The sequence below is a fragment of the Mixophyes fleayi genome, chromosome 4 (assembly GCF_038048845.1).
Source record: "Mixophyes fleayi isolate aMixFle1 chromosome 4, aMixFle1.hap1, whole genome shotgun sequence".
Classification (NCBI taxonomy): Eukaryota; Metazoa; Chordata; class Amphibia; order Anura; family Limnodynastidae; genus Mixophyes; species Mixophyes fleayi.
Window position 1 is genome coordinate 165871369 of NC_134405.1, and position 12569 is coordinate 165883937.

At 40.1% G+C, this 12569-nt stretch overlaps 1 protein-coding gene across 1 annotated transcript in view; it reads right to left on the bottom strand.

Moving 5' to 3' along the window:
• Positions 1 to 255: 255 nt before the first annotated feature.
• The window catches only part of NAMPT (nicotinamide phosphoribosyltransferase), a 31226-nt gene continuing 18912 nt past the window's right edge, over positions 256 to 12569 (bottom strand). Inside the window, exons 5-11 of the mRNA XM_075208793.1 lie at positions 10262 to 10420; positions 9433 to 9569; positions 7899 to 8124; positions 7615 to 7734; positions 6817 to 6957; positions 6574 to 6708; positions 256 to 582 (exon numbers count right to left, since the gene is read on the bottom strand). Of these exons, the coding sequence (XP_075064894.1) occupies positions 469 to 582; positions 6574 to 6708; positions 6817 to 6957; positions 7615 to 7734; positions 7899 to 8124; positions 9433 to 9569; positions 10262 to 10420 (1032 nt within the window). The 3' untranslated portion in view covers positions 256 to 468. The remainder of the gene's footprint in view (positions 583 to 6573; positions 6709 to 6816; positions 6958 to 7614; positions 7735 to 7898; positions 8125 to 9432; positions 9570 to 10261; positions 10421 to 12569) is intronic.

Genomic DNA, 12569 nt, shown 5'->3' on the forward strand with positions numbered 1-12569 from the left:
AAAAACAAAAAATGATCTAGCAGCTGGGAAAAGCTTTAGTTCTTTCTATTTATAAAATATATCTAAATGAGATGATAGAAAGATATAAACTTGGATTTATCAGTTCAATAAAAGATCTAGTTTCCAAGCTGTCTTTTGTAAATATGTGTTTGTGAAACATTGTAAAAGCAGAAACATGGAACCACTTAATATGACATTTTACAGTTTTTGATATTTCAAAAAAAAAAAAAAAAAAAAAAAGGAAGGACAAAAACAAACAAAAAAACAGTATATTTACTGGGGGTAAAAGTTAATTTTAAATCTGTGAATGTCACCAAAACTACAAGATAGATATTGGTATAGAGGAGAGATTGCATTTCAGGTAAAAGCATTGACCAACCAGCATAAAAAATGGCAACACAAAAATAACCACACAATTTTATACAATGAAATCTAAGATTTACATATAAATGATACACACTATAGAATCTACAGAATAACTTCTTCCAGCTCTCGGTTCCTCAGTCCAGCATTGCTTCTTACTTCATCAAATGAGTAACATGTAATTATCTTGCCATTCTTGAAGACTGTGCGGAGCAGATCCTGTATAAAAACGGTTCTGTTAGGAGGCAATCTTTGTCAGGATTTACTGGATAATCATGTTTAGTTTGTGTTCCAAATCAAACCAAAGCAAAACAAACTCATTTTAGCATAATAATCTAAAGCTGGGTACACACTACAGAAATTTGAACCAACTTTTTATGCAGAGCGATTTTACATGCGATCGATGTTCCGATCGCTCGGTCCATGGACTGCATACACACTAGCCTTGTTTAGGACTATAAAGGGAAGAGCGGACGTCCCTTTAGTGACTTTTTACAGCCATGTTGTCGTGAGCAATGACTAATTTCGTACTCACTGTTGTGGATCGGTCGGAAGTTTATACACACTACACAGCGGAAACGAGATTGGAACGAAAATATTTAACGGTACGACCAACCAAATGAGGCGACAATCGTCCATTTGGGCAGACTTTCGACCATCGTGTCACTGCACACACTGACCCGACTTTTGAACGAGCGGTCGTATGTCGGCTGATTTAGCCGATTATTGGATGAAAACTGTGTAGTGTGTGCCCAGCTTAACAAGTTATTTGCTATTGTGTGTAGATAATGATTTTTATTGTCATTGCCTATTCATCAGTTATCGCAGTGTGGTCATATCTTTAAGCAACCTGACCACACTCCGATATGGTTAGCTTTAGGGGGTCAACCTGAGCATCTGCTTGATCCAATTCTACAGACCTCCTGATTAACACATGTTTTTGCAGAACACCACACAGGTAAATCAATTCAAGTTAGGCTGGACTGATTTGTTTGTTTTTTTAAGATGAGGCCACATATGGTGCAGTGGTTGGCCAATATTACACACCTAACGTGCTTATAAAGTGGACCAGACTGCAAATTTTTTTAGTACAGTACCAACTATAAAAGGTTCTGTGTAAGTCATTTCCTCCAGAAGCGTTTTTTTAGTGGATTACTTTTATTCTAAATCCTGCTGTTTTGTGTTTAGTAGCACTGTATACAAATGAAAGGGGGGAATCAGTATTTCAAACCGCTTAAAAGAGAAAGATGGACCCTGTCTATATAGCTCTTATTAATCAAATAATAATAAAAAAGTGAATTATGCTTATTCATTTAATAACATTTTCCTTAAACTACTCCATGGCAGCCACTGCCTTTCTAGATTAGAGACTGTTAGAAAACACCCCAGAGAGTATATAAGGCAGCACCTCCACTCCACCTACATCATGAGTGACATACAAAGCTTTCTCTGAAAAATATAAACATAACAAGCATGGTTGGGAAACTGGGCTGGCATAGAGTATTTTGAGAAAAAGGAATGAACAGTAAGCATAGTTCACATTTTTACCCTTTAATCCCCCATGGCAGCCATTACCCTGGGATGCCTGTGTTAGGAACCCCTCCAGCCGGCACAACACAACCCGGAATCTACTCTGCCAGTCAGGTGTTCACTGGAGCCCCTGATGGTGGGGACAGACTGGGCCGCAGACTGACAGAGGGTCGTGAAGTGCGTACCAGCTGGGGAGAACCCAGGCAAGAGGAGTCAGGTCCACGCAGAGGTCAAGGGCCGGCAGCAGACAACAGTATCGATGAACAAGCTGAGGTCAGGGGTCACAGGCAAATAGCAGAACGGGTAAACAGGCCAAAGATCAGGGTCACAGGAAACACGAGCAAGGTCCAAATCAAAGCCAAGGGTCATACACGGGGAGTCAAATAGAGATATCAGGATACAGGACAGGAACTAGCAGGTTAGCAGACTGGAACACAGGAGCTATAACCGGCAATGAGGCAGCAGACCTCATTGCCTTAAATACCAGTGGCCACCAATCAGAGCCTAGCTCTGAATTAGACACAGCCCCCAGCATAATAGGCTGTATTAATTAGCCCACAGGCTAGGACATATGGTGAGCGCTGCGCCCGGCTTCCTCTCATTGCCGGGACGCAGCGCTGAAGCGTCTTCTCGTTGCCCCGGCAACGGCCGGGTCAGGGCCGGAAGTGACGTCCCGGTCGCCATAGCGACGGCCGGGACGCAGGTGAGTGAGTCGCGGCGGCTGGGCACCGCCGCAGCTCGTAACAGCCTGAGCAAATCACACCCCATCTCCATGCCACTCTTTATTTGGACGTTCTTGTAGGAGATTGAGTCAACTAGGGAGAGGTCATGGTTGCTGGAGCATCATCCAAGCTACAGGAAACTGCTAGCATTTCTGCTTTCTGATGTTTTTTTAGAATGAGCGCCATGAATGGAAATGGAGAGAAGACATAATCCAAGTACAATGTCCATGGAACTGTCAGAGCTACTATTCAACTGAGGCAATTGGCTATTACGTTGTGCTTACCTGATACATGCACCACTGAGAGTGACTTTAGCAAAAGTCACATCTGGCAGAGAAAAATCTAATTTTACCATCATGATTCTGGTACCTTCTTTGCGATATACAGTATGAAAGTTATTGTCATGTTGTCTGAGAATATGCTAAAATACTTCTCTTTTACATGAAGATGAAAGTGCTAAATTGCTTTCCATACTGCTTTCATTTTCAAGAGCTTATGTGAAGTCTTTTCTTGCTTTATGATCATAGAAATTGTGTTACCTGTCCCTGAAAGTGGGCTCTCCAAACAGCCACACTGGAGTTATGAGTATTATCCATTCCAGTTCTAAAAGAAACACTCCTCTTGCCCGAGACTTCCTTCTGGCTCGTAACGGACGATGACATGATTCAGAGAAATCTTCTTGTGATCCCGTTAGAAGTTCCAATTGGAGACTCTGCATGTGCCACCTTGCCGAGGAAATGATCCCTATGGTGGAGGCAAAAATTTGAAGCCCCTTCCTTATTGATATTTAACGATGAATCAGCAGCTGATGTGCCTGGAAATTGATCTAGATACAGTGGATACACGCATCCTCTGACAAATACTTTGTTCTGTACAGTGTTTAACTGGACCCCTGAAACGTCGTTTGATTTGAGAGGATTTTTTGCTCTGTTCACAATCCAGCCATGATCTTGTAGAAAGCTGATCTGCCCGATTTTAAAGTGGTTCTAGATGAAATATGAAACTTCCCATCTTCAAAAGGGATAGCAATTGTGGATGACATTAGATATGTCATCCACAACTACAATGACTTTTGGGACCAAGCTCCACTTCTGAGCCTCTTCATCAGTGAATAGATACATATGTTCTAATCTCAGAGTTAGACTGACACTTTTCCACATGTGCCCATTTTTCGTAAGTACGAATAAGTTCTTTCACCACCTGAAGTACAGGGAAAAATATCGACCCTTTCTTTTGCGATCTTCAAAAAGGGATTTACAAGTCTACATTCATGGCCAAAAGTTTTGAGAATTACAAATATTTTTCACAAAGTCTGCTGCCTCTATGATGGCAACTTGCATATACTACAGAATGTCATGGAGTGATCAGATGAATTGCAATTAGAAATTTCAAAGTCCCTCTTTGCCATGACACTGAACTATATCCCAAAAACAACATTCCCACTGCATTTCAGCCCTTCCAGAAAAGGACCAGCTGTCATCAGGTCAGTGATTCTCTCGTTAACACAGGTGAGAGTGTTGACAAGGACAAGGCTGGAGATCACTGTCAAGCTGATTGAGTTAGAATAACAGACTGGAAGCTTTAAAAGGAGGGTGGTGCTTGAAATCATTTTACTTCCTGTCAACCATGGTTAGCTGCAAGGAATCACGTGCAGTCATCACTGCTTTGCACAAAAAGGTCTTCACAGACAAGGATATTGCTGCTAGTAAGATTGCACCTAAATCAACCATTTAACGGATCATCAAGCACTTCAAGGAGAGAAGTTCAATAGTTGTGAAAAAGGCTTAAGGGCGCCCAAGAACGTCCAGCAAGCGCCAGGACTGTCTCCTAAAGTTGATTCACCTGTGGGATCGGGGCAGAGCTTACTCAGGAATAGCAGCAGGCAGGTGTGAGTGCATCTGCATGCACAGTGAGGCGAAGACTTCTGGAAGATGGCCTGGTGTCAAAAAGGCCAGCAAAGATACCACTTCTCTCCAGGAAAAACCATCAGGGACAGACTGATATTCTGCAAAAGATACAGGGATTGAACTGCTGAGGACTGGGGTAAAGTCATTTTCTCCGATGGGCATCTGTTTGGAGCATCTGGAAAAACGCTTGTCCAGAGAAGGAAAGATGAGCGCTACCATCAGTCCTGTGTCGTGCCAACAGTAAAGCATCCTGAGACCATTCATGAGTGGGGTTGCTTCTCAGCCAACGGAGAGGGCTCATTCACAATTTTGCCTAAGAACACAGCCATGAAGAAAGAATGGTACCAAAAACATCCTCCAAGAGCAACTTCTCCCAGCCATCCAAGAACAGTTTGGTGACAAACAATGCCTTTTCCTGCATGATGGAGCAACTTGCCATAAGGCAAAAGTGATAACTAAGTGGCTCGGGGATCAAAACATCAAAATTTTGGGTCCATGGTCAGGAAACTCCCCAGACCTTAATCCCATTGAGAACTTGTGGTCAATCCTCAAGAGGCGGGTGGACAAACAAAAACCCACAAATTCTGACAAACTCCAAGCATTGAATAGGCAAGAATTGACGGCCATCAGTCAGTATGTGGCCCAGTTCATTGACAGTATGCCAGGACGGATTGCAGAGGGCCTTGAAAAAGAAGGGTCAACACTGCAAATATTGAATCTTTGCATAAACTTAATGTAATTGTCAATAAAAGCCTTTGACACTTCTAAAATGCTTGTAATTTTACTTCAGTATACCATAGCACCATCCAACAAAAATGTCTAAAAAAACACTGAAGCAGCAAACTTTGTGAAAACAAATAATTGTGTCATTCTCAAAACTTTTGGCCATGGTTGTATGTGGCACTTGGTTCCACATCCATAGATTTGTATACAGGTTTCAGCAAAATCTCAACATTGCCTTCATTAAACATCCTATCTGTAATCTATCTGGATTCATTACTATACGAATCTACCAAATTCCATGGAGAATCCCATTCCGACTGAGTATATCTCCTCTAAAACTATGTTTTTCAGAGACCTTCCTCTCTGTAACTCTGGTATAGCACACAGATCTTCCTTGGTCACAAAATATTCTTTCATGCTGGCTATAAGCTCATTAAACTGCTCAGGGGGCTGAGTTTTTCCCTCGGCTTAAGAACTTCATGTTCTACAAAAGACCCCTTCATACTCTGTTATTAACAGTATAGAACAGGCTCCACAAACTATGCTGTTGCAGGTTGCGGTCCTTTTTTCCTTCCACAGGCTCTACAAGAGTACTGAAAGTACAGAATATTAGCTCACTAAAGAACCTCCACCCCTAACTTAGGGGCTAACATAGCGCAGGTGAGCTTTGGCTGTTTGGGGAAGGACTCAAGCTCCTTTCCGCTGCATTTCAAATGACTGGTGAACCGTTTACGGGACAGGGAGTCCACCATTATCCTGGTCGCCACCTTTGAGCTCTGTAACCTATTGCGCGGCACATGCGCAGACTGCCAGGTCTGAGAAGCTGTGCTAAAGGTTTATTTATTCATTTTTTAAACACCAGATCAGCTCCCAGACGTAGAAGACTGATGTCCCCTGGATAGTCAACCCAGTCCTCGGCTAACACCATGGGATGGTGCGTAACTTGGACGCAAAGAAGGCAACTCCAACACCCTGCCCTACAGAAAACTATAAAAAACACTACCTGACCTATTGATTACTAGATACAAGAAAAGATGGAAGGGAAGAGGGGGAGTTGCCTTATATACTGTCTGGGGCCTTTTCTAACCTCTCTATCTAGACTGGAAAGGAAACCTACCCAGTGTAATGGCTGCCATGGCTGATTGGAAAAGAGAATTAACATATGATCAGCTAAATAAATGCAGACTGGAATGTGTAAACAGATTTGTTGCTTTATGAAAACATGGCATATCTAACTTAAATTACTGTACAAGTCAGAAACTGGAGCAAAGCTCTGCATCAGTTTTTCTAAAGAGACACATATCTATATTTATATAAATTCTACTTACCGGCCCATATTCCTCCAGATCACCTTTCCCTTCCTCAAGAGTCACGTAATCGTTTCCAGGTGTTCTGTGAAGTGACAAACGTCCTTTCTTTGACCTTTTGTTTGGATCAGCTACAGGGTCTTTAAACACATTAACCTGCAGGAAAGATATAATAAATTTTACTTGAAAATGTAGAAAACCTAGATACAATATATGTTAAAACAAATTAATCTAGTATGGTGAAACATTTGTTTTTCTTCATACCCCAAGGCCGTTGGTGACCACATAGCTACATTTAAATGAGCAGTTTAAAAGGTCCCTGGTCAGTTTCTGTAGCAAAGCTCCTCCAGATCCAAATGCTAAATTCTCAATGCTCCACTTATGTTTCTTCATTCCTTCCACAATCTAAAAGACAAAAATAAGTAATGAAAGAAGCATTAAATGTGTATTCCAGAAGAAAGTCACCATGCATTTACAGTAGCTAGATTAATTTATAAGAATGTGATATGGAAACAATATACAATTACTCTTAATATTATATGCTCAAACATACCTCAGTGAAATGGCACCACCACAATGAGCCTCATAATTGTTACTGTTTGTAATACTACACCAATAGCAATACAAGCTATACCAATACAGTGGTGTACAGCTGGGTGAGGATCAGTGTCCCAAGTCAAATACTTAAGTAAATGTCAACATTTATTTATACAGTGCCAACAAATTCCATAGCGCTTTACATTTGGGAACAAATCCAGTAATAAAACAATCCGAGTAAATACAGACAGAGGTAAGAAGGCCCTGCCTGCAAGCTTACAATCTATGCCAGTGTTGGCTAACCTGTGACACTCCAGGTGTTGTGAAACTACATGTCCCAGCATGCTTTGCCAATATATAGCAGCATATTACTGGAAGGGTATGCTGGGACTTTCACAAGTTTCACAACACCTGGAGTGTCACAGGTTAGCCAAAACTGATCTATGGGAATATAGACCAATACATATTATAAATCTAAATGTTTATTTCTTACGTTCAGGTTCAGAATGTTAAACACCACCTCACCTCTTGTAGAGTATTTATATCCACACCATCTCCCTGTATTACTCGAATGTAAGGAGGTAAAAGTTTGTAACCTCTTGAGTTTTCAGGAAAAGGAAACTTCTTTCCCAAAATATCTAGCACCTAGAAAACAAAAATTACACTAAAAAAAAAGGAGGTATCACAAAGAAAAGAAAAAAAAAAATGGACCACAAATGTCCTGCAAAGAAATTTGTGAAAGATTACAATATACTTCAAGAAATGTACGAGCAGACTTTTACTGGGCATCGAATGGGAAGTCTTCTTACCTTCAAAACTGTATCAAGTGGATCTCCAGAATCTGGTCGGATTATCAAAGGGGCATCGGGACTTCTTGATTCAATTAAACTCCTTAAATCTTCCCCCCAGATTTTCTCACAGGCATTGTAAATATCATAACTATCACTGACCACAGAAACAGGTACTGAAGAAAACTGTGTTACAATATGTTTAAAAGCATCACTCTCATGGTCTTTTCCCCAGGCTGTTATCGTACTGAAATATAGAGCACAGAAGACATATGTGAGGAAGTAAACTATGTTACACACATATGAAGCAATCTCCAAGCTACAACAACAGCAGGAAACGGATTCAGGTTCATTGTGGAGATCAGAAACAGTGGCAACAGTGTTTCATATACCTTTCCCTAGCATACAAGACAAAGCAGTCATGTTTGCATATACAAAGTCTTAAAGTTACTATATTTAAAAATATATATTATGCATTTTTGTATTGATATTCCGAATAGAAGACATGTCCACAAAATAAAAAGCTCTTATGCCAAGCAAATCAGTGGCTATGGCACACACATTTACAGAAGGGCACCAATGCAAATCAAAATGACAAAATGATAGTTATGCAATTTGGTATTTTTTTATTTATTTTTTTAAATAAGATGGTTTTCCTTATTAACTGAAAACATGATGGCAGTGCTCCCACCATACTGATCCACTAACAATGTCAACATTTGCCTTCTAACATACTAATTGCAATGTTCAGACTTGTTACTTTCGTAGATTTTAAATACTACACACTATTGAAGCTACCTCTACAGTTGATTAAATATGTACTTTCTGTTGCTCTAGCCCACAAGCTCTTATAACCATTAGTTTAAAAAAAAGCAAAAAAAAAAAAAAAAAAAGCTTTTCATCAAACCATATACAAGTACAGAGAAATAAATAGAAATAAATAGAAATAAATAGTCAACAGAATTGACTAAACATTTCATTGGCAAAATACTTGTGATGGAATTAGTTGTGAACTAACACTTGTGGAAGAGGGGTGAGGAATCATTAGAATGATGCAGGGTTTTTAGTGGGGGGGAGGGGGTTGGCTTGGGAAGAAAGGATGGGGAAAAAAAAAAAAAAAAAAAAGGGAGGAGGAGCATGAGTGGAAAAATGGGTGGGTATGTGGGAGGCTGGTGCATGTGTTTGAATTAAGCATTCCCTGGAACTGGCGATTGGTGTGTGCGAGTGGAACCAAGAAAACCACACTTATTTGGAAACTATATCGTTCAGAAGGGCAGCGATATATTCCATGGTCAAAACGTTCCATATGCGGTTAAGCAGTTCAGCTCTTAGGGGAGGGGCATGTTGTTTCCAGGCTCTAGCAAACCGTAGTTTTAATGCTTGGCATATATGTGTGATTAGGTAGTCAGTGGGTTTGCCAAGATCAGGGATTGGGTGTTTAAGAAAAATCTTAAGGGGTTATCTGGGGACACGTACTTATAACGATTTTTTAAAAAGTATGTTGACACTATTTTCCAATTAGAGGATTTGGTGAAACCATGAAAAAGGAGTTTACCTGTGTTCGGCAGCTGGCACAGAAAATCCAGGAACTGGGTCCTTTGTTCCATAGTATCGTTTTATCAGTGCAATTCCTGGTACAGTATCTGTTCCTTTGAAGTTCACGAGGTGAGCCGAAGCCCCAATTCCTGCAGTCTTGGTATAAAAAAATAAAAATACAATTAGCTAGTGTCACTAAAACCAAATACAGGTTGATGCTGCATAGCCTTTAATTGAGTAGCAAACACACTGGCAGGTAAATGGTCTGCTGTCAATATTCTCCTGGGGTGTGGTGCAAGTGATATGTGATTTTTTTTCTATATATATATATATATATATATATATATATATATATATATATATATATATATATATATATATATATATATATATATATATATATAGTATGAGTGACTATCTATGCTAAGAGTGGCACATTATTTAAGTGTTGCAATATACACTTTTTTGGTTTTCAAATATGATGTGCTGATGGATATATCATACCTATTACTCAATATTTTAAACAGTTCCCTTGTCACCTACATATAGTGAAGCCTAATAAAAAGCATAATAATGCATAATAAAGCAGCCTTTATGTGGCTTGAACTAGGCTTCATGACAATCCAGTGCAGTCACCGAGCACTTTATTACCTCATGTCTCCGTAATGTCACCACTCTTAGCGAATTGAAAAGCTGAATAACAGTTCAGCCCACAAAATAGCTCACTCCAAAATTTGTAGGTGACTTGTACACTTTAATACAAGAGATTCTCCCGTACAGATCTAACTTGTACACGAGAGCTACACACAACTATACTAACGTGTACAAAAAAAACCCTGATATTTTACCTCTTGTGAAGAAACGCCTCTGTAGCCGAAGTCATGCAATTTATACTCCAGACCTGCTAAGCTACCAGATGTTTCTAACAAATACTTGGCGAGAATTTTCTTCTGCTCCCTTGAGTTTGTTGCAACAGTGATTGGGTACCAAGTTTGAACAAGGATTGTCTACAATGAAACAGATCAACGTGCATTTAATGGAGGATAGAGCTGAATCAGGAGAAGAATTTTTTTTTTTTTTTTTTAGAAATGAGGTACTGATTTTTTTTATAGCTTATAGGAGCTTTAGAATAAAACTGAAGGGTTGACATCAAGACAACAATTCAGAAGCCTGTGGGGTATATTTACTAAACTGAGATTTTGAAAGAGTGGAGATGTTGCCTATAGCAACCAGATTGTAGCTGTCATTTTGTAGAATGTGCTAAATAACTACAATCTGACTAGTTGCTATAGGCAACAACTCCCCCTTTTCAAACCCGCAGTTTAGTAAATATACCCCCTGGAGTGCTAATGCTCACTTACAAAGTTAAAATCCTTACACCACAAGGATCGAGTAAGCACATTCCTTGCTCTTAGCCAATAATGATAAATTATGTCAAAACAAGAGTTCAACCCATTTGAGAGAGCTTAAACACTCTAAGGTGCCCATTTAGAAAACACTACTATGAGGAAACAATGTTATGAAGTCAAGGGTAAACAAATAAAGAATATTAAATAAAGCATGCTGATCATACTAAGCATATATACACTCTGTGACCACTTTATCAGCTACATCTCTCTAGTACTTGACAGAACCCCCCTTGGTCCCCAGAATAGCCTAACTCTTCATTGCATGGGTTCAACGAGGTGCTGGGAAAATTCCTTACAGATTCTGGAGACCTGTTAGCACAGGGGTGGGCAAACCTGTCCTCAAGGGCCATATCCAGTTCATGTTTTTAGGATTTCTGTCTGTAGAAACAGGTGGGATAATTACTGACCCAGCCAAATAGATTAACTCAGCTGTACATGATTAAAGTAATCCTAAAAACATGAACTGGATATGGCCCTTGAGGACAGGTTTGCCCACCCCTGTGTTAGCATCACGCAAGTGGTTGCAAATTTGTTGGCTGCACATTTAAGCTTGAAATCTCCCATTCCACCACATCCCAAAGGTGCTCTATTGGACTGAAATCTGGTAACCGAGATGGCCGGTGGAGTACAATGAACTCATTGTCCACCTATTACTCTCGCCAACAAGACTTCTCCCATGGTGCTATCCACTTACTGAATTCCCCTATCACGCCCTATCAGGCTTTCCCACATGCTTCAAATCTTTAGATGCTCTCTGAAAACCCCATTTTTTTTTTTTATTAGGGCTAACCTTATCCCTAATGCTACTACTATAACGAAAAAGGGTATGCATGCTCATGACTGTCAATTAAAATGAAGGATAGTAGTGGATCCAGGGAGAAATAGGACTGCAATATTGGGTCAGGAGAGATTTTACCAGATTGAAACAGACTGACAGTTACTTAATCTGGGTCAATTTCAAATATAAGAGAGGGATAGCAGGAGATCCAAAATTGGTTGAACTTGATGGACTGGTGTTTTTTTTTTTTTTTTTCAACCTCTTCAACTATGTTACTTACACTATTTCACCCTCAACAAGTGTCCCAATCTTCATTCTGACCCACATTTGCTCCTCTCATTTCAGCTGTGCCCTCTTTCACTTAAAATGTAAGCTGTGTCATGACCAGGGCCCTCCCTACCCTTTATTTTCATATCTGCATTTATTTTGTCTGTCTTGTATGTCCCTGTTTTATGCATGTCCTTATGAAGTTTGTTTTCCCTACTGTATGGCGTCCCGGAGCACTGCCGCACAAATCTATGACAAAAGTCATCATGCGTGTGGAACCAGCTTGAGATGATGCAGGCTTTGTGACATGATGAGTAATCCTGTTGGAAGTAGCAATTAGAAGATGAGTAGACTGTGGCCATAAAGGGATGCACATAGTAAGCAACAAAACTGTTGTAGGCCGTGGCATTTCAATAATATTCAACTGGCATAAAAAGGAGCCTAATGTGTACCAAAAGACAAAACATTCCCCACACCATTACACCACCACCAGATTACACCATTGACATAAAACTGGATGGGGTCATGGATTCATGTTTACACTACATTTTAACCCTACCAACAGCATGTTACAGCAGAAATTGAGATTCGTCAGACCGGGTGACGTTTTTCTAAACTTCAACGGTCCAGTTTTGGTGAGCCTGTGCCACTATAGCCTCAGTTTTCTATTCTTAGCTGAAAGGAGTGGTACCCGGTGTGGTC